Here is a 22,643-nt window from a genome sequence, read left to right as displayed (position 1 = left end):
TTGAGGCCTGTGACCACTGACTCATGTCATTAGGAGCCATGCCACGTGCCCCATACCTTTCATAGCTGGTAGTTTTTTGGTTATTATTGCAATAAATACACAAAAGATTAGCCTCATAACTATTATTCAGTTATAGAATGGGGATGGGCAATTAATATTCCCAAGGGGCTACATGAGGAAATGGGACTGTTTGTGGATATTAATTTCATTTCCTTATAAATGTAACAGTGTAAGCTTCCACGACTGTCCCATCTACTCATGTGGTTCCTTGGGAAAATTAATTGCCCACGCCTCCATAAGTGTTTAATTTTCTCACACTGGTTGTCAGGTTCTCTAAGAGAACAGAAATTAGTGTTGTCTTAACCTTAGCATTAAGTGTAGCCAATATTTCATTTAAACTACTGTCATGTGTCACATGAATGAAGAACTTTCATCAAATATTTAATGAAGGGGCATTTTCTTATCAGCCACAATTAGCAGTGCAATTATGTCTGTGTATGTTTGTTTACCTCTCAGGAATCTACTCTACTAAGTCCACAATGTTCTCTCAAAGTTGGACGACTACTCTATTGCTTCCTCCAACAGTGTGTGCATGCATGCATGTGTTTGTGTGTCGTCTGTTTGTCTACAGATTAGCCACAGAAACTTTCTCATCACTCTGAACCAAGCTGCATTCTGGGTATCGGTTGTCCCGCCAACCACAGTCTTTGTCTGGCGCTGGATCTGTATTCACACTCACATACATGCTCACGCACACACACAGACTGAAGGGAACCCCAGATTCTCTAAAGAGAATGAGGCTGTTTTTAGCCCATCTAGGTACAAGGCTTTTCTAAGAAGCTCCAACTGCCAGGCTGAAAGAAACCCATGGCCTTCCTTCCTCTGTGTCCAAAATTCAAATGACTTTATTATTGAGGCATATGTGTAACGATGTTTAGGGACAGGATGCTCATCTTCTTTGTTTTTTAGTTTGAAGCACTTTACATATTTAAACTTTTTTTTTCAGTTGATTTGCATCCACATGACTACATGTCATCTTTTAAACAATTATAAGTGTAGCCAGTATAAAGCAAACCAAACATCATCCCCACCATCACATTATCTCTTTTGCTTACTGTGGCTGTGATGCGTGGCCCATGCAGCTGTGCATGCAGTATGGCATCATTTACATGGTGTCTCACGGCTAAGAGAGCTAACTCCATGCTGTTGTGGTTGCTGCTGGTTGCTAAAGTAGCAGCTAGGCGTTGGAGCAATACCACCAGACTCCCCCAGGGGCCACCCAGCTCAGATACACCCACCTAGAACAGAGAGAGGAGAAAAAATGAAGAATGAGAAAATGCAGATCACATACAGGAGACCATCTCTTTCCATATCTACATGTCTATATATATTCTCTTTAAGTCTTTACTCAAGATGAATTTGAATTTGTTGTTGGATTTCTGTCTTTGTTGTCTATGATTTCTGTCTGTCTAAGGTTTCACGGTGATTTTGCGCTTTTTAGATATAATTCAATTTAACTTACTAACTGAATTTCTCTTTAAATACATTGTTTCCTCCGCCTCTCTGTTTGCTCTGCGTGGGTTTTTCTTTCCTTCTCATTACTGAGGAGGATAAACATGTTCGGAGTTGTTGTTGTGTTTTTTTAATCACGCTTTCCTTGCATCCAAGAAACTCTCAACTGGGACGAACAGTGCCATCTTCTAGTTTTGTGCTATAAAGAATTCCCTCTGGGCGCTGGTACAGCTGTCCAGCAAATTTCAAAGCAGACGAGTAAGAAGCAAGGAAGAGACTGCCAATTCTCTTGGCAATGCTCTTGTTATCTGTCAGTCAAAATGTAATGTGGGAATGATCTGTTGGTGGTAAAATTCTCTGAATGATTCAGCAGAATGAGAGATGGCTGCATTAGTGCGAATTTGGTAACTGTCTCGCCCCTTGACAGCGGGAAACAAATTCTCTGGTGCCTCCCATGCATCTAAAACACTGTCTTCCTCAAATCACACTCTGAACCCAAAAGGGAGTCCAGTAGGTTTTGAGGTTCTGCAGAGATTACAAATGAGAGTGTCACTGCAACAATATATGTAAAATGTTTTCTTATTAAAGCTGATCTAAACAGGACTAAACTCACTTTTCTTGCTGGGTTTATTCACTGAGTACAAAGAGCAATCGGGTGATTATCTAAGATTAGCATAAAATGTGTAAGCTAGCCTGACTTGAACCAGTTAAAAAATATATGTACCTGAACCTCTTGAGCATAGACTGTACAGTGGGGAAAATCCCCTGTTGAATTTGAAAGCTCGCTCACTTAAAAAAAAACAAAGTTTCTAATTTTTATGGTACTTTCATTTTCAGGGAGAGAGAGAGTGTCAACCAAAAATCCAGACAAATCACATTACATAAATGATAAATTCATTTGCATGTCACAGAAATAAGCACCCAGCTAACCTGCTGATTAAATACAAGAAAGGCTCTCTGCACCAAGTACTAAGTCATGTTTTGCTTGGAGATCAAACACTTATATCACTCCATAACGATTTAAATCGATAAATCGATTTATAATTATTTTGGTTATTTTGGCTGATATTCTGTCTCTCTCCATTAAAATTCAACTACATAAAAAATTGAGGCTGTTAATTTCTTTGTAACTGAGCCAACTTTCAGTAACAAAAAGTTCAGCAGGGGATCAAATAATTACACTGATCAGCCATAAAATTATAACCACTGAAATGTGAATAACACTGATTATCTCTTCATCACAGTACCTGTTAATGGGTGGGATACAGTATATTAGGGAACTCAACATTTTGTCTTTAAAGTTGAAGAAGGAAAAATAGTTAGGTGTAAAGGATTAGCTTTATATGGCCCAAACTGTGATGGCTAGATGTGTGGGTCAAATCAACACGAATGGGAGGCAGTGCCTTTCAGTTCAATTGAATTTTATTTATACAGCGCCCTCCCATTCTACTTTTAAATGCTCTAGGAACAACAAGTAAGCCTGCAGTGCCTGGGCAAAGTGCTCTAATCGGGTGATATGGTACTATAAGGTCATTAAGATAAGTTGGGAACTGATTATTCAAGACCTTGTATGTGAGGAGCAGGATTTTTAATTTAGTTCTGGATTTAACAGGAAGCCAATGAAGGGAAGCCAGTATAGGAGAAATATGCTCTCTCTTTCTAGTCCCTGTCAGTACTCTTGCTGCAGCATTTTGGATCAACTGAAGGCTTTTCAGCGAGTTTTTAGAAAAACTTGATAATAATAAATTACAGTAGGCCAGCTAAAAAATAATAAATGCATGAACTATTGTTTCAGCATCACTCTGAGACAGAATGTTTCTAATTTGAGAAATATTCCGCAAATGGAAGAAAGCAGTCCTACATACAGCATTTATTTTACATTGAAAGACAAAAGAGTAACCATCTGGTTAGATACAATAGTTCTAACATTTTTAAATCCCAGTACAATGACCTCAATGTTATCTTAATATAGAAGCAGGAAATTAGAGGTCATCCTGGTATCCTGTCTTTAAGGCATTCCTGCAGTTTAACTAACTGGTGTGTATTATCTAGCTTCATGGAAAGATACAGTTGGGTATAATCTGCATAACACTAAAAATGTATGCTATGCCTTCTAATGATACAAGGTTCAAGATTCAAGGTTACTTTATTTATACCTGTAGGTAAATTTGCTTTACAGAAAAATGATAGCATTTGGCAGACACATATTTGGTAATTAGACAAGATGACTCAAATCAAAAAACAGTTCTCGTTATGTTTAGTGACGGCAGCAGGAAGAAATGTTCAATCAGACATGAGACTCCTCACACCACTGAACAAAGTCATCAATGACTGGACCATGACTAGTTTCACCCCCTTTCAGTAAGTTGACAATAACAGAGTCATCTGCATATTTAATGATGGCCCTGTTTTCATATCTGCTCTGACACGTTTGTATAGACAATGAACAGTAAGGGTGATAAGACGCACCCTTGGGGAGAACCTGTCGAGGAGAACACTGGGTCAGACAGAACCGCATTTATTTTCACTCTTTGTGGCCTATCAGTTAAAAAGTCTAAAATCCAGCCCACCAGGTTTTTCCTTATTTCAAACTGTTCTAAAAGTCTTTTGATTAAAATATAGGGCTGTGTTGTATTAAAAGCAGAAGAGAAATCCATGAACAGAAGTCTTGCAGAAGTCCCTTTACTCTCTACATGTTTAAGATTCTGATTAAGTAGAGTCAAAAGCTGGTCCTCCACTCCTCTATTGGGCATATATGCAGATTGCATTGGATCCTGATCCTGACAGCTGATGTTCAATCTCTTCCATAATCACTTTTCTGGTGATTTTTTTCACAAACTTTCATCACGACTGAGGTAAACTTTTGGGCGACTAGATTTAGTGAGTGTAACCACGACAGCTTCTTTTCCAAAGAGAGGGCACATTATGTATTTGCAAGGATTTATTAAAAATAACCTGAAATATAGGATTGAGCTCTTAAGTACAAGATTTAATTAGGCGGCCACGAATGTTATCAGGACCATGGCTCTTGTTAACATTAACTGTATGAAAGGCCTGAGATCAATGATAAAGTGCTGGGCATCTTTCAGTTCCAAAATATCCTTGCTAAAATCAGAAGAACTAAAACCAGCATAAAGCATATTCAAGGCGACTGCAAAATCTCTGTCTGAATTAAAACCATCAAAAATGATTTGACTGCAGCTCTGGGGAATTTGAAGCCTTGCTATACGTTTTCATACGTGTCCCGGCAGACCCAAAATCTTTTGCAGCAAATTTGCTTTCAAGAAGGTTTTTGTAACTCTGTTTTGCTTTCAGGATTCAGGAGGATCCATTTTCAAGTCTTTGGTGGCTGTCTGAAAGTCAGAAACAGTGTTTCTCAGACCCCTCTGTCATGGTCCTGGGTGAGACCCAGTGTTTTGTGTTTAATTTATATTTCTTGATTATTTGCTATTTGTGATTTTAGATTAAATTAATTTAATCAAATTTTGGAGTAAGCTGGAAGCTAGGCTAAGTGACCAGGAGGGAAGATCAAGATGGAATAACGTAAGAATCCAAGATATCACAGAAGGGACAGAAGATAGCTTCTCAGCCACAGCTGCATGTGTGGAAAGCATATCAAAAGAGAAACTGGAAATTCGTCAGACAGTTGACCTGAACATAGAAAAGGCACTTTGAACTTTGTTTTTAAAGTTACCAGCATGGGCCTGTCTGTTATCTATAATGGTCAGGTTCACCAGCTTTAGAGCCTAAGAAGATGTTTTGAAGCTGGCCCAACAGAAAAGAAGGTTTTTATACCAGGAAACACGACTAAGCGAGATGACTCAGGAAGCCTTGTTGGGAAAAAAACAGAAGCAAAGAAAGCATTAAGAGAGAGGAAAACTACACTTCCAAACTCCCTTTCCTGTGAGGCTGAGAGTTTTCTACAAGGGAGTGTCTCAAAGCTCAGCGGAAGAAGTCACCAAGGATACGGCTCCCGGTGGGCTCCCTGTGATGGTGTACAATAAAATGAATGAATCAATGTGGCTCACAACATGAGCTTTGAAATCCACAGGCCAACCAGCAGAAACCCATCGGCAGGGATGAAAAGAAAAACTGGTCACTTTCAGAAGGCAAGAACAAAGAGATGCTCACTATGTAGACCAAACGTCCCATCGTACTGTGAGGTAACAACATTACAAAAGCTTCTCTTTTCTTAACGTTACGTTATGTCCTCTGATCCCTTATAGAGACAAGATCAGTGACTATAGGACAGATTCAGAACACACAGTGGAGACAAGTATACAAATGACTCTTTGTGATGATGTCTTAAACAGAGACACAAAACAGAGATGAGGCAACAATCGCATCACTGTGCGTCTGTGACTGCTGGACAATAGTGATCACACAGTGCTACTTAGAAGACTCTTTAATGCTAAGACATAAGTATTCTTGTTTTACACACACTGGACTGGGATCTGAATGTGCTAATGACTGCATGGACCAATTTATACGTGTAAAAGAGGGCCCTCCATGAGCAATGAAGTATTAGGAACTGCACTCAGAAGCAGCATACCGTTGTGGTACCTCCAAGGTTACGAGACCTCAGAACAGGAAGACCTTCGGATATTTATCCGTTTTATGGTTCACTGTTCTATTTTCTACATGTAATTTTTATATTTGATTAGCAGGGGGGAAGGTTTTTTGCAAACATGTCCTTTGTTGTAATTATATAATGAGAAACAGACAACTTCAGTTAGTCTAGTATCATACGATGTGAAGGCTATTACTAACTAGGGGAAAAAATCAGTCCAGCATAGTATTGTTATATTTTGCAAAGCATTATTGTCTCTGTCAATACACTGACACCAAATACAGATTTTATTAAATAAATTAAAATACTCATCACCAAATACCATCACCACAGGGCTAATCACCAAAATCCTAAGATAACATTAGCTGAACAATGTTACATTAAATGGAAACCATACAACACTGGTCACACTTAGATTAACAAATGTAGCTTATAATTCAGAGCAAGCAAATGACTCAGTCAAAAAACAAATAGGACAGCAAAACCCTTTCATTTACAACAAAATTGGTGACTTTATGGTGATCGCACTGAATTCTGTGACCAATTCGAATTTGTGGTGACAAAGTAGCTGCCCACAGCTTGAGGGTATCGCACTTTCACAACCACTTTTGATCATAAGACAATTTCTGCAAACAGTTCCAATCTGACTGGGACTGACAGCAATCGCTCGCAGTGAGGTTATTCAAGGTTTAAGTGATGAATGCAGAGAATCTGGTGATTCCCAGTAAAGAGAAATAAAATGAGAAAGGACAAAGCAGGCATAGTTTTCATACTAGAAACTCACTTATGAGACTGACTTTAACTTATGGTTGAACCCATACCAGCATGCATCAGGTATTTCTTATCACCAGAATAATCTTTGATGTGTGACATGAATTCAATCCTAAAATTAGGGATTATACTTTCTTCTCAACATCTCACTTATCCTACACTAAGACTGACTGTCTTTTTAATGTTACATGATTAAGGATATTGAGAGAATGGGGTCATGCTGAACTGGGAGTAACGGATCTCTCTCACACTCCACTTTATTTGGATTTTGGGAATTCAAAACAACAATAATAGATTTTCATTTAAACAACCACTAACTCCTCTCTCACTGAAAACATTTAATTGTGTCCTTCAGACCAGTGAAACTCTCATGGGAATCGCAGTTATAGCAAAGGATGGGAATGCTTTAATTATAGTCCTGTCAGTTTTGAATCAGGACTATAATCTTTTTACTTCAATTATAGCCAGAAGATTAGAAACAATACTTTCACATATCATTCCTTCAGATCAAACAGGATTTATAAGACAAATATAGATGTAACACAATATTAGGCAGACAATACCAATAATGCAACACATGAAAAAGTACTGAGGCTGATTCAGGTGTTCTGATGATCTTAATAGCTTATAAATCAGTCTCGTGGTTAGATACATTTCTAAACTATACAACGGATTGCAAGAATTAAAGGGGATACATAATGGAAAAGAGGAAAAGGAGGGGGATTTCACATTACGGAAAAAAAAACAGTGGAAGGTTAATTATAAAGTGCTGGGAATAGTTCTATTTACATTATACATTCATCCCTTAAGTGTTATTATTAAAAGGCACAGCATATATTTTCATTGCTATGCAGATGATGCCCAGGTGACACACACCAGAGAGCACCACATTCCCCAAAGTGCAATGGTTACACTAAAAGTTTATGATAAATTATTCTGGCAACAGCTGCCTTTTATTACAACAATCCAAACGCTTTCCTGCAGTTGCACAATATCTGTAAAAATAGAAATACCCTGCCTCAGAGTGATGCTGGAAAACTAATTCATGCATTTATTATTTCTAAGCTTGACTGTTATAATTCATCATTATCAGGCTCTTCTGAAAGCTTCCTGAAAACCCTTCAGTTTAACAGCAACTAAACTGAAAGCGAGACCATATTTTTACTATACTAGTTTCTCTTCATTGGCTCCCTGTTAATATACAGACCCCCTTGCTAAGTTTAAGATTAGGCTTACACTTTGTAAACTGTTGGGAATCTTGGATTGAATATATATCATTATTTAGATCAGTTTTTATGTAATCTGATAATCATTTAAGACATTTCCACTCCATAGTTGGTGAGCTACTCAAGCTTTCGGGAACTTCACTAATTAGGAGTACAGGGTTTAAATCCAGATTTGCCATAAAAGAAAATAAAAAATATAATGTGAAGCTGGATTGTGGAGTTATGAAACACCAGGTACATTTCTGGATCCTAGAAAAAGTTTCAACAAAAAGAAAAAAACTACCAAAAAAAAGTTCCTCCTGCTGTTTTCTCTTTAAGTTTACTTACTTTTACAGCCTTTTGTTGCCCAATATTGTTTGAGATGTGCGACCAAATTGAGCTAATACGAAAAAGTAAAATGTCACACTTTCCATGCTTGACATGTTCTCCATGTTCTGTTGTGAATAAAATATGGCATCACTGGTATTTAGTTTTACTTTCATTCCAGCAGCGTACCAACTTTTTTCAAACTGGGGCTCTAGATAATAGGCGAAGGATGGGTTTTTTAAAATAGTCAACTTCCAAAAACTTACCAGACATCCTCTCATGATGTTGATACACAGTCCAGTACAGGGCCGTATCAGTGTGAGTCCTCTGCAGTGGGAACAATACTGCATCCTCACTAACCCTCGCAAACAGTCTCTGGATAATGTCGCCTTCTCGGTCGCGTTCACAACCTCTCCAGCCAGTCTCAACAGTCGGCTCAGCGCTCGGCCCGGCCCGAGTGCCCGTGACAGGCTGCTGACGAGTAGGCGGGGATGAGGTCCAAATGGGCTGACGTCCCGCCGTGTCATGCGCAAGCAGTCATCGTGACTGGTTGAAAGGGAGTTATAGGTATGGACTGACATTTGGCCTATACCAGGGTTGAGCAGGCGGCGATAGACCAGTGGGAAGAGGTCATTGTAGAATCGACGCACAGCACTGTCCAAAGAGGAATTAGAGTCTCCAGAAAGGTGGCGTTTGATGTCAGTGAACAGCTGAAACACAAGAGGGCGACAGTCCAACGCCAGCGCGGAGTAGGCACTGTCAAACAGAGTGCTGGTCAGATTGGATGTGAAAGAAAGTAGCATCTCAAAGTGTTCTGGAACGAGAGAGAAAAGATGGAAAGATTTTTGTTTTGTTTTTTTACATTTGTTAGTCGTGTGCACCTGTGCCAAACATCTATGGAGCTATCAAAGATAAGGGTTAGCAAAACTGTCTAGACATGCCAGTGGTCTGTTTAAGGACCCTTCATGTTGCTGACCCAAGAAAGATTCAAGCAGCAGCATTTCTGTAAGATGGCTTCTTCATATATAGCAATTAGTTGTTGTTATTATGATCATTCTCATCAGGGAAGAAAAAATTAAGTGTTTATTTTAATTATATGCAGTACAGTTAAGCTAAAATATCCATATAAGGATGTTTCTGTTGGGCCCATGATTCTGTGTTTACTTCAACCCAACAGAAATATCCTTATAGGGTTATTTTAGCTTACAGACTGACTGATCTTCCGCTTGCCACTGGCTTCTTCGATTATTTAGGTCTTCTTGCGGCTGGACTCCTCCATACTCCTCCTCTGGGGGCTTAACACTAAAATAAATTCACATCATTTCAAAATATACGATGTTGCAGGTATAGGTTTCTCTAACCGCAAAGAACACGTCTAACCGTCCTTGAACTGACTTCATCAAAAATAGCTCAAACTTAATTCATCCCTGAGCTCGTTTTCACTACCCTGTTATCTATAGTCAGGTGATAATGAGGGGCCCAATCTCATGATCCACTGTGTTTCCCATGTCAGGCATGGGCTAATAAAGAGGACACCACCCTGCCCCTTTTACAGGGGCCGTACGCCTGCGGTGTGTGACAGAGTGTCTTTACTTTTGAAAGTTGCCTAGTAAAAAGGGTGATGTCAGTGTGAAGGCATCCGGATAAAGACGGAGAGAAAGGGAGAGGGAAGCAACTGGATGAAAGAGAATATAAGGGAAACCTTTTTATGTCGCACTTTCACAAGTCACTCTTTCAGCCACTGTGTATGTCGGTCTCTGTGCGTGTGCGTGAGTTCACATCTTAACAGCTTTGTCATTTACAATCACAGCTGCAGCCACCTGACTCCTCAAGTGACGGCAATATATGCTGTGGTCAGATAAGGCGACAGCAACATTTGAATAGACCTGGAGGCAGTGTAGCGGCAGTGGCAGGCCTATTTAGACAAAAGCACTGAGTGGGAAACTTCACTTGCATGTGTCTGCGTGCAAAAGCCACTCAAATACAGAGGGCATCAAGTGACATGGCAAAGTCTGCTCACATGGGGTCATGTGATTAGCTTTTTAGCCCCTGTGATTGGACAACAGCTGCGATGTGAAAGGCAGGACACGAGGGTCTTACAGTGCCAGGAGAAACACACGCAAGCATGCAGACACATATCCACATGCACACACACAGACACACACACACCAATGTAATCCAGAGTGTGTAAATAGAGCCTGACTACAACTGCTCCGGGCATGTCTCAGTTTCTCCAGTGGGCTATAATCACTGCACTTAAGAGAGGGGGTCCTTTGAGACTCTGCTCAGCTGTTGAGGGACACTGCTGTCCTGCAAAATGAACTTAATTAATTAAATGGTTGGTTAACCGAAAACACACCACAAAAATCCCTCATTGGTCCATAAAGATGTTTGGCTGTATCTGCACAAGTTTTAGAATAACAGGTTGTCAAACAACAGACAAAAAACTGAGAACTGATGAAAATTGTTGACATCTAAGCATCCATGACACTGTTTTCCAATTTTGTGTTTAACCCCAAAAAACAGAGTGGCTGAAAAGATCATTTGACACTTAAAATAAACACATGGGACATATACACATTAAAGCACCAGGTCTAATGATCCTAATAATTGCAACCCCAATAAAGCCCAAGTTAGATCAATGAATGGCTAAATAAAGCCTACGGGATAACTACAGTGAATCCAGAACATGATAGGTCTGTGGGGCTATTGAAGTCCTGGCATTAATGAGAAGACGGTTTGTGCAGCAAACTAAACTTGTCTTCTCTTATTTGCTCTAGTTGCAGCCTACTTTGTCTCTTGGTGTTTGGCATTAATTTTACCCATGGATGGTTCAGCCATCCATTTGAAACTGAGGCTGGGTGTATTCAAATGTAGGGGGGGTTGGGGTGTGTGGATAGAGATGGAGCAAAAAGAAAACAGGTAGGTGTTTGCTCGTCTGTCTGCTGGGTTTCATCAATTCTACCATTCTCCTTTATCACCACAATGCATGAGCGCATACACATAGAAGCTACACGGTCCCTCCTGCGCACACGCACACACATGCTCACACAAAACGGTGAATAGCAGTGAGAGACAAGTGGACAAGCAGAGTATTCTTCCTCCTATTCAGAGCAGGCCGTTAGAGACCGGCTGTTGCCCACGGCAACAACACTTTGCCGCGGATACGTACTGAATGTAAACATTCTTCGTCTCTCACTCTCTCATTGGCCAAGAACAAAACCTGATTATTGCAGCGACAGAGACAGACAGATGGAGAAAGAGAGCAGAGAGTTGTAACAAAGTTTTCCGCTGCTCCCTCTGAGAGTTTGCTCTCTCAAAGACTCAATCGAACATCAGTTGTTTGTTTGGCTAGCCACTGCGGCGCCTCACAAAATAAACTGGCCTCACACCACCACCCTGACACAGACTAGCTATTTCGTGATGAACGCACAAAGTGAGAATGACAGAGGGGGGTACGGGCTCTCGGCAGACTTGTTAAAACATCAAAATCACGACTGCTATTAAAGTCGCTTTGGTGGAGGCCCTTTATTTGTGCTTGTCAGTCATGAATCGAGGAGAGAATGAATAGCTGAAACAGGAACCTGGGCTTCATGCTGAAGGAGGGGTGTAGCTAAATACTGCAAGATGTATTATCCTTAAATGTGGAAATACTTTTCAGATTTTTATTCTGGATATTTATACTTTGTAGCGATGACAGGCAAATAACCACGAGCAATGGAAAGTTGTGAATATAACTACTCACAAGTTTGAGGCAAGCCGTTGAGGCAACTACCAGCAGGAGCAAAGAAAACACATGATGGATTCATGTGCAATCTGTGTGATTGCAATGAGCACTAGTGACCGACTGTCAGCTACAAAGCAATGGGAAGCCAGTAATTTACTTCACATGTGAGAGGGGTTTTAGTCCTTAAGTTTAGTCTTAAAATAAGTTGCATATGTACATTCATCCAAAAACAAAGTTTTCTCAGGACTCTATGCATTCCTGTGAAACTATGTGCACCCCATGATCCAATAGCTATAAAATCACTTTCAGCAGCAATAACTTAAAGTAATCATTCCAGTATGATTTGATCAGTCTCTCACATTATGTGGATGATGTTTGGGCTCCCTTTGTTTACAAGGTTGCTTCAGTTCATTGAGGATTGTGGGCATTCATTCGTGCGCAGCTCTCTCAAGGTACCACAGTGTTTCTGTCAGGTTAAGGTCTGGACTTCAGGCCACTGCAACACCTGAAATCTTTTCTTTTTTAGTCATTCTGTTGTTTGGGATCATTGTCCTTTTGCATGACCCCATTTAGGCCAAACTTAAGCTGTTGAACAGATGGCCTCACATTTGACTCCAGAATAGGTTTGTATACAGAGAAGGTCCTGTGGCTGCAAAACAAAGGCACCAATGTCCTTGGTTCGTATGAGGCGTTTGTGCTCATATGCTTTTGTTTTCCATCACTTTGGTCTCGTCCCAGAAGTCTTGTTGTTTGTTCAGATGCAATTGTGTGAAGTTAAACTGTGCTTTCTTGGAGATAAAATGCTTTCTCCTGGCAAACCTTCCAAACAAGCCACACTTGTTCATTTTTTTTTCTGATTTTACTGTCATAAACTTTAATATTTTACATGCCAACTGAGATGTAGCTCTTGCGTTTTTGGAGCATCTGCTTTTATTGAGGTGCCCACACTTGCTGCTGATCAGTTAAAGTGCATTTGATTAGCAGGACCTGGCTGCTACTTGCACTCTTAATTTCTATGGAAGCAGTAAGAGTGTGCTTTGTTTTTCACAGTTTGTCAGGACTGCATACAGTCCTGTGAAAACTTTCTTTTTCATGACCGTACACATCCTCCAGCTACACCGTTCTCCAACACTACTTTGTCTTCACTAATGCAAGTGCCTTGAGGCAACAGTTTTTGTGATTTGGAGCTATTTAAATAAAATGTAATTGAAATTTAGTTAAAAAGGAGAAATCAGTATAGTTTAAGAATTATTTTAATTGTATGAATTCAATTCAATATCCCTCCCTCACCTTGGTACGCCTTGATGTGTCCAGCAATCAGGTACTTGAGTTCGAAACTGTAAGATCGCATCTTCTGCTGTGTTTCACTGCGAACAGCTGCCATGTAGCTGTCCTCCATCTTACTGGTACAGCAGCTGGGCCCAGGGTGGACACACACTCGGAGAGACTCATCTGAAAGACAGAGGAAATATATACCTAAAAAAAGGCCTGGATACCAGGTCCAGGTCACAGACCTACTGTACTACTTCAGCAGTTTGCAAGTTTCTTATTGTTCATATAAATATGAACATATGTAAAAGACAGATAATGATTTGGGGCTTAGCTCAGGAACTTGCTACTACCTACTACTAAAGGTCTATATTTTATCCACATTTTATCATCAACAAACTTTATTAGCTAGTCGATTAGTAAATCCAATCAGTTATTTAGAATCTAAAAGCATGTGGCGCACAGAACTTTGTGACCTCAAAAATGCTTTGCACAACGGGCCTGGTGGGAGGTGATATGATGACATGAGCAGCGGGTGAAACTTCACCACTCACTCTGTGCGTTTGTGTGGGTGTGAGTGTGTGAGTGCGCGTGTGTGTGTGACTGGGAGCAGTCTAACTTTGACAGACTACTGTAAACCAAGCTGTCAAGCAGCTGACTGAGATCAAGGGGTAGAGAGCGATGAGGGGAATGGACTGTATGCAGCGCACAAACACACTCACACACACACACAAATAACAAAACAGTGCCAAACTTTGGGTCATTCACATTAGCACTGGCTGATAATAGAAGAATTTTGGTAGTGTTGCATTCAGGGTTTGCTTTTTGGACAGCAGGTAAGTTTGAAGCTGCACGCATCCAGTATTCATCTCTTTTACCTTTGCAACAAGATATGAAACTGCCCCAACGAATAACCATGCCAGAACAGACTGGGCAGGCATGATTCAGCAAACCGCGCTGACTTATTTTCTCATCCTAATACAAGGTCTGCTTGGTGATAAATTTTCAGTGCTTTGAGCTGCACTGCACTCATCTGTAGATGCAGTTTAATGTCACACAGATCAAATGATAGAACCTTCACAAATTTGCAGTAAGTGGATCTTTATGCTGTTTTAAGCTCTTTTTAAAATGTATTATTTCCAAATTGAACTATGGGCGTTTAAGGGCAAATACTTTTAGTGGACAGTTCAGTTGAAATTTAAAGTTTAGGATGTGGAAGCAAAGCTCACTGACAAGCCTGATCGGTTGTGCCTTCATACTGGCACATGTGACTAACATCTTCCTCAAGCTAATTTGTTCAGGGTCACACAAGATCACTGAACAAGAAAAAGAAGCACCTTTGCACAGACATTTTCTGCAAAATGATAAGTACCAATAAATAGTAATTACTGTGTTATTAACCAGTGGTAACCAGCAAGTAACACTTTCATAGTAAAGACAAGGACAGCTTTTAGGTGAGGCTTATAAATGGTCAAAGCACAAGTAAATATGTCTATAAAAATGTTGATTACCAGAAAAGGATCACACTTTGTGTTTTCTTGGAGAAATCTTAGTGACGAAGATAGCACACATAGGAATGTCATAAAATGTGATTGGTATAATACGCGCGCGCGGACACACACGCACGCACACAAGAATTTAAAAAGGAATTTATATTTAAAAAAACAAATAGGTGATGCAAGTCCTCCCTTGATTTATTCATTTCTCAGCAAACTTTCATTTCTCTCTCACATTAAAGGGTTGTCTACAGAGATGATCCTCCCTATTTTAAATGTGGCCCCTCATAGTGGTTATAACCATTTTGGCTAAGTTTGATTCACGCTGTATTCACGTGTGCAATCATAAGTCTAACAGCAATAAAACAGCCAATCAATGTTAGACTGTATCAAGACAGATTACTTAATTATTGGGTTCTTTCCACAGATGCATGCAGGCAAACGAAGCTCTGCTCTGCCCTCATTTATAAAAAGCTGGAAAGTTTTCACATAGTATGTCTTTCTAAATTAAAGTATAATATTTTAATGTATCCAAGTAAAGTTTGCTAAATATAATAGTTCCAAAGGGATTGACTGACTGACCTGGTCCCGGTCTGTCTGGCACCAGCTCCACCGGGCCTATTTGGCGCATCATGTAGGCTGTCTTCACCTCATGACAGCTGTCTGCATCGGCTGATCTACCGCCAGCCTCCGGTAGAAGAACAAAACACAGCAAAATTACCCCAAACAAGTCCACGTTTTGAAAGGCTGCACGGAACATCGCAACATGTCAGAGGGAAGTTAGAAAATCTGGACGGTTAATATGAATTCCTGAAAGTCGCACCGTGCAGTGTGACCGAAAACTTCATCTGCAGCCAGTAAGTCTGTCTGCAGCCTAGTGTCAGGCTCAGCGCCCTCCTCCCTCTCGCCGACTCCCTCTCTCGCTTTACTTCAATTACTTAATTACTGGCATGAGCGGCCCAATGCTTCCCAACATTGTGATTTGATTCTGTGGTTGCCATAAAGCACTTAAAGTAAAAGCCACTTTAACTTGGCGTGCTTTAACGGAATAACTGGTTTTAAAAAGTTTTCTCACATTTTGCCCATTTCCAGGGTCCACTTGCTTTTTCATTACTTTTAAAAAATTTATTTATTTTTTATTGTGGTTATATGTCGAACATTGCACAGCTGGCGTTTCTATAAATAAGATCCAATAAACTCAAAGAATTTCTGTGAGAGAAGTCGAATGAAGTGAAGAAGAAAATGGGATTTAAAGGTGGAGTATGGGCGCCACCTGCTGAGAACTTTGGGTCTAACATCCGAAAAAGGCTCTGATTAAAGCAGATATTGAGCTATCTGACAATTGCATAAACTATACATAGAAAATATATGCTGTATCCCGTCAGCTTACATTCTCTGTAATATAGGACTTGGTATTAAGCAATGCCATTCAGATGTCTCCTGTTTTTTTCTTTCATTCAGCTCCATATGTTGATAGGTGGAAAAAAAATAAATGGTCTAAAAACTCGCTGTACATTTCACACGTGTTACTGCTAATTTTACTAGGAAAAATCAACCGTTGAATCTGAAGAGGCAAACATTACTTCCTTTAACAGTTTTAATTTGTATTTTGACAAAATGAAGAGGGGAACCTTTAATCTTAAGTTTCCTGAATATATGTTAAATTCTTGTTATTTTTTCTTTCCGGTTCACTAGTGTGACGACTAATCTTTTAAGAAGCAAACGGCAAGAGGGAAAAAAACATTCAAAAAAGACGAAAAAGCAGTGCCCCGTGTGAGGCTCGAACTCACGACCTTCAGATTATGAGACTGACGCGCTGCCTACTGCGCCAACGAGGCCACATGAGGAACGTAAAAGCCATAATATACAAAGCAATCAAAGTTGAGATTCGAGTACAAGTATACATATGTCTATGGCAAAGGATGACCAGTACTACATGTCTTATTAGAATTAACCTTGCATTGTCCTACATTTATTTTGACAAATGTATGTTGCTGTGGCTGTGTTAGGGAGCCAACTTGTAACTGTATATGGCTAAAGCCTCTTAATGTATCTCATAAGGATATTTTTATTCATGACATGTAATTAATTGTACAGCCATTACAATTTCTAATTATAATTTTAAAATTTTACCACCCTCGCCCAGTCCCTTATTATTAACTGTAATAGCAGTACCCCTATTATTTATCATTCCAACCTGTCGTAGTGTTTCGTACGCTCATTTTAACCTTAACACTTGTATTTCCTATGGGCCCGAAACGCATCACGATGGCTACGGCCCCTTTAAATCCAATCTCCCGCGTTCCAAGTTAAGCGGAAATAGAAACCCTTCTTTTCTCTATTTAAGCGCGCCAACAAAGACTGTCCTATAGGGTCTGTCTGTACTTTATTCGCGGAATAACAGACCGTTGTTTATTGTCCTTTCCCAGCGTCTTTACTGCCTTTCTGAAGATATGCCAGAGGAAACGTCCGTCGCGTCGAGCTCTGAGAGGTAAGAGTCGTTTGTCATTTTTCACTCAGGTCCACAATAACGTATGCAGGGAAAACACAGCTTGCTAGCCCTTAGCTGAATTACGCGGCGAACGTAGGCAATCCTTGATGATATGTGTTGGATATAAGCTATTTTAAAGATCTCTCCAGAAAGTGACACTACAAAAATAACTGCGTGGTTAGTAGTACTTCACGGCAGCTGCACGCGTTGATAACATAACTCTAACCTCATACTGTTAAGCTAGTTGGCTAACAACTGCACGATGCTAACAGCAATGAGGCGTAGCTATCTTCGGGCATTTACTGAGTAGTGAAAGTTTGCAGCGTGGACTCTGTACTTCAGAATCAGGTAACTTAAGTTTAAACTATTACAGTGCAGAGGAGAAGCCATGCTCATCGACAGCTGCTGCAGCAGGCAGGTGAGTATCCAGTTTAATGGGAAACTGTTCCACATCTGTTAGTTATACTGAAGCGATTTTAAGTGACTAACACGAGTTTTCTGTCCCTTTTGTAGCTCAGTTGAAGTTATGGAGGAGGCAAAGAAACTGATTGGCACAGGGAAAAGGCATCTGGTGATGGGGGATGTTGTTTCTGCTGTCAGTGTTTTCCAGGAGGCTTGCGGCATGCTGTGAGTAGGACTGGATGTGAAACACTATTGCTGTCACTGTACAGTTAGAAAGTGAAACTTGATTATGGATTTATTTTTTTATTTTTTTGGGCTGCAGAAATAGATATGCTGTAATATAGTTTTCCAAATGGAGTAAAGTATCTTAATGTATTATAAAGGTTTGAATTTTACTTTAGCTTCATAACTACCTCACTACATTGAATTAAAATTTATTTTTAAAAAAACAAAACAAATAAACTTCTCCATCTAGGGCTGAAAAATATGGGGACACTGCAGATGAGTGTGGTGAGGCCTTCTTCTTTTGTGGGAAATCTCTATTGGAACTTGCCAGGTTTGTCAAATTTCTTATCTTAAACATACTCCCTAAAAGCTGCACCTGTGAAAATATTACTTTAAAAAATGTATTCATTTATTTATTTTTGACACAGAATTATTTCAAGGGAATAATGCTCGCTTCTTAGCCTACGAAAACTGTTCATAGTGACAGTTTGTGGACACGAATTATATTGGTTCCTTCATGAACTGCACCCATTTTTGACTTTAGCAATATTGTGTGTGTTGGTTTTTTGTTTTTCATATAAATAGGATGGAGAACAGTGTCCTTGGTAATGCCCTGGAGGGAGTCCCAGAAGAATCGGAGGAAGAGGAGCAGCCCAGCAGCTCAAATGTTGAGAGTACAGACAACCTTGATGGTCAGTATTTAGGCGCTTCAGATTTTTTAGCACACAGATAATTTTAGCATGTGTAGTGAGATTATATGTAATGTATGGAAGATGGGAACTAAAACTGCCTTTGTTTACATTAAGTGCTAGATTTCCAGGTAATGGGCTTTTTACTTTTTTTTTTTTTTTTTTTTTTTTTTTATAAAGACTTTATTTGACATATTAGTGCATTACTACAGTTCCTTCTGCCAGAAAAGCGCTCTGGCAAAATCATCAGAAGAATCAGCTTGGTGGTTTTTAAATTGGTATCTGAAAGATCAAGTTATGTGCCACTCTGGTGCAGAAAAAACAAGAGATGAGCTACGACAGCAGGTATATGACGCAATGGCAGAGAAGGAAAAGGCTGAGGATCCACATTCTCCTGTGACTGGGGATGAGAAGAGCTTATCTCAGGAAACTGAGATGGATGGAGTTTCTTCTGTGAAAAGTGTGCGGGAAGGATCACTTGGAAAAGAAACTGAGACTGAACAGAAGGCTGATGGTTCAGAAGAGCAGACTGGCAACGGGACTGGGGTGAAACCAGTGAGCGGATGTGACGAGGACAAAGAGGAAACGGAGGGTAGTAGAGCTTGAGTCAAAGAGCACCTTCTGGTGTGGATGGGTGCACAGTTGATATTTAAACAGTCCACTTTAGCAGGTGTCCCAGTGGTGAAGGGTGGAAATGCAGGCACAAATCTGTGGTGCACGTTTCTTTAATACATGAGGGGATGGGGGGGGGACACAATGTTTGAAACTTAAAATGTATATTTTTGCTTCAACAGATGACGACGAGGATGATGATGATGACGACGACGATGATGATGAAGATGGAGAGAGAAATGGGAAAGATAAGGTGAGTTCCTATAGAACTGTGCCATGAAGTTAATACTTCGCAAAGTATCTACGTGTTTCTTTACTATGACATTATGATCACAAAGATCCTAATTCTTCTGGACTTTAACTTAAGAAGGGGAAAACCTTTTCCTACAAATACAAATATGAGGTACCTGAAGTAGTTTGGACTGTAAAACTTCTGCTGAATAGTCATGATTGGATGTTAGTGGCTATTGACCAACACAGCTCCCTCCCTCCTTTCAGGAAGAAGAGGAAGTTGGGAATTTGCAGTTGGCGTGGGAAATGCTAGAAGTAGCTAAAGTCATCTACAAAAGGTATGGAATGATATGGTTAAATGTGTATGAACATTTGCGTTTGCATGGTTAAATGAGCGGTTAGACTGCATTGACGGTTTTGTGACAGCCTGAGGCCAGCTTACAATTTTAAAACTACTTCTCCACAGAAAGGAAAGCGAAGAGGATCAGCTAATGGCAGCCCAGGCGTATCTGAAACTTGGAGAAGTCAGTGCTGAATCAGGTATGCTGCTCATGCAAGAGGTGGACTTACTGCCCTTAAAGTCTCCACTGTCCAAATCTCACTGCTTGTCACTCCCACCCATAGGTAACTATCCTCAGGCACTCGATGACTTCCAGGAGTGTCTTGCCCTGCAGCTGAAACACTTACCTCCTCACAGTCGTCTGTTGGCTGAGACCCACTACCACGTTGCTACTACGCTCTGCTATATGGATCAGTACAGCCAGGCCATCCAGCACTACAACAGCTCCATAAAGGTCATTGAGACCCGTTTGGGTAAGAATTTACTCCTCCCCTCAACTAAATATTTTATTTTTTGCGCTTAATATATGAAATCCAAATAATGATTGTAATTGAGACTGAAGTGATTTGTAGGTATGAATAGCACTGCATCTCTTTGTGAGAAGACGCCCACTAAACACCAAAACATAAACAGTCCCAGAAGGTTGTAATTGTTTTGACTTTTGTGATCTGGTTGTCGGTATAGCCATGCTGCAGGAGGTGATCGATGCAGCCGAAGGAGCGGATGGAGCAGCAGAGGAGAAAAATGAGCTGGACGAGCTGAAGCTGCTTTTGCCTGACATCCGGGAAAAAGTGGAGGATGCCAAGGAAAGCCAGAAAACAGCCAGCGCTGCCTCACAGGCCATCCAGCAGACACTAGTGGGTACACAGGATGGCGAAATTTGGTAAACGGTTGCACCTGGGTTTATTAGTTCGGTAGTCTCAAATTATATTTGACTCCTCTTTCAGGGTGGTGCATCAACTTCATCAGCATTCCTTTGTGAAAATGGCAGCACTTCATCGGCAGCTTTTGCAACAACCAGTCAGGTAAGGTCATAGTGCCACATGCTAAATAAAGCATTTTGCCACCTGTGTTACTTATTTGGTGGAATTCAAACTTCTGTATTCTAGGTTCCAGTTAAAACTGAGAGTGCCTCATCTTCCAAAGCAGTCTCTGACATCTCTCACCTCGTCAGGAAAAAGGTGAGGCTCTGTGTCTCCCACCCTCCTCTAACTTATCAGTGAAGAGGGAAAATGGACTTTGCTTTTTCTCATGCCAATCATTTAATCTGAGGATATCTGGAATAAACATTCAACGTTGAATTGTACTGTAGTGCACTGAAGCTGGGGCATGTGCTGCTTGTCTTTGTTGTGAGGTCTGTCTTTGCTGGTTGCAGTTGTAAAGTTCATTTTTAGATTTTTCTGCAGATCAGTGGCAAGCCTGTGTGGTGTGGCTCCTAACCAGAGCTGTGTGCGCATGTAGATGGGCACTTTATGCTTGAAATTAAGCTTTGATTTGGTGTGGCTTGTGTGCATGGTTCATCAAGTTACGATTATTATTTCCTAATGACTGGTAAAGGATCACTTCTATTTCGGTTTGTGTACAGAAGCCTTCAGTCTTCTCTTCCTCCCTTTTTGTCCTGGTTTTGTTTCTGCACAGAGGAAACCAGAGGACGAGAGCCCAGTAAAGGACACTGATGCTAAACAAGCGAAACAGGAAGCCACAGTTAATGGCACCGGTGACTCTAGTGCCAGCAACGGCAATGGAGTCCAGGAGGGGAAATCACAGGAGGCGAGTGATAGGCTTATCTCTTACCTTCTGAAACAGGATTGCCCTGTGATACTGCCGCTGTAGCTGGGCTGGTGGCCAGGAGTCGATACCTGAATGTGGTTTCTGTTGGAACATGAAGACTCAGTTTCATAAAGGTTAAAACTAGACGCATGCGAGAACTTGGAGTGGGTCCGCTTAATTGAGCTGTAGTGAAGGAGGTTTTCTTGGTCTTTGAATGATTTATCCACTTAAACTACACAGCATCCTTCTTGCTGTAGCTGAAGGCAATCTTGAACAAGTAAATTTCATGCCTTCTGTGAATGTTTACCAAATGGAACAAGTGAATATCTGACAAACCTGCAGGTTTAAAATTCTTCACTCATTTGTCGTCTCTTATGTTAACATTCACTTTGCTTTTTTTGCTTTTTTTTTCTTTTTTTCCCCCTTCTAGCCTCCGACCCAGTCTGCATCTGTCGAGTCCCCGGCGTGACTGTCTTCACCTCTTTACTGATCTCAGAAACCAGCACATCTTGCCTGTCCAGCCCCTATACACCTTTCAGCACTCTTGTTTCTGTAAATAAGATCCATTTTCATAGATTTGTCTGTCAAGTTTTTGTATACTTGTAGTAAAAATAAAGAATCTGCAGATGTAGCTATGCATTACTGATTTCTTCAGTCCATTGATGTCACTTCCAAGTATTTCACATGAAAACATCTATGATCTTATGAACAGATGTAATATTTGTTATCGTTGGCTAATCCAGGATAAACTCTAATGTACACAACTTTTGGACAGTATAAATTATGTAAAGAACTTTTTTTTTTTTTTTTTTTTAAAACAGCATCTTTCACCACCCACATATTATTGTAAGGCCTCCCTATGAGACAAAAGTTGAATCAATGCAGACAGGAAAGGGTGCTTTCTGTATGGCCATATCTCTCAGCTCCTGGTATGTGAGGTGAAGGACTGTGGAGCCATCAAATTCAAACATGAAGAGCCATCCTAACCTACCAAAGCGGCATCTTT

At 40.3% G+C, this 22,643-nt stretch overlaps 2 protein-coding genes and 1 non-coding gene across 5 annotated transcripts in view; 1 reads left to right on the top strand and 2 right to left on the bottom strand.

The window, feature by feature from the left end:
* gpc5b (glypican 5b) overlaps window positions 1–15,701 on the bottom strand; it is a 58,612-nt gene extending 42,911 nt beyond the window's left edge. The window contains exons 1-4 of the mRNA XM_039600747.1: window positions 15,460–15,701; window positions 13,403–13,564; window positions 8,652–9,199; window positions 1,116–1,298 (exon numbers count right to left, since the gene is read on the bottom strand). Of these exons, the coding sequence (XP_039456681.1) occupies window positions 1,116–1,298; window positions 8,652–9,199; window positions 13,403–13,564; window positions 15,460–15,637 (1,071 nt within the window). The 5' untranslated portion in view covers window positions 15,638–15,701. The remainder of the gene's footprint in view (window positions 1–1,115; window positions 1,299–8,651; window positions 9,200–13,402; window positions 13,565–15,459) is intronic.
* Window positions 15,702–16,642: 941 nt separating this feature from the next.
* On the bottom strand, window positions 16,643–16,715 carry trnam-cau. The gene has a single exon. It is a non-coding gene; the product is annotated as a tRNA-Met (tRNA).
* Window positions 16,716–17,184: 469 nt separating this feature from the next.
* Window positions 17,185–22,268, top strand: LOC116336386 (nuclear autoantigenic sperm protein (histone-binding)). 3 transcript variants are annotated; one of them, XM_031760249.2, is made up of 15 exons: window positions 17,185–17,368; window positions 17,742–17,786; window positions 17,882–17,995; window positions 18,246–18,326; window positions 18,581–18,687; window positions 19,001–19,276; window positions 19,479–19,549; window positions 19,795–19,865; window positions 19,994–20,067; window positions 20,152–20,340; window positions 20,552–20,724; window positions 20,815–20,892; window positions 20,977–21,048; window positions 21,506–21,637; window positions 22,068–22,268. In XM_031760249.2, the coding sequence occupies exons 1-15, from the start codon at window positions 17,331–17,333 to the stop codon at window positions 22,104–22,106; spliced, it is 1,560 nt and encodes a 519-aa protein (XP_031616109.1). In that variant the 5' UTR covers window positions 17,185–17,330; the 3' UTR covers window positions 22,107–22,268. The 3 variants fall into 3 exon arrangements, with proteins under 3 accessions (XP_031616109.1, XP_031616111.1, XP_031616110.1); XM_031760251.1 differs by lacking the exon at window positions 19,001–19,276; XM_031760250.2 differs by lacking the exon at window positions 21,506–21,637.
* Window positions 22,269–22,643: the final 375 nt, after the last annotated feature.

Source organism: Oreochromis aureus, linkage group 17 (assembly GCF_013358895.1).
Source record: "Oreochromis aureus strain Israel breed Guangdong linkage group 17, ZZ_aureus, whole genome shotgun sequence".
Taxonomy (NCBI): Eukaryota; Metazoa; Chordata; class Actinopteri; order Cichliformes; family Cichlidae; genus Oreochromis; species Oreochromis aureus.
Note: the sequence above shows the minus strand (reverse complement) of the source record. Positions and strands in the feature narration are given on the sequence as shown.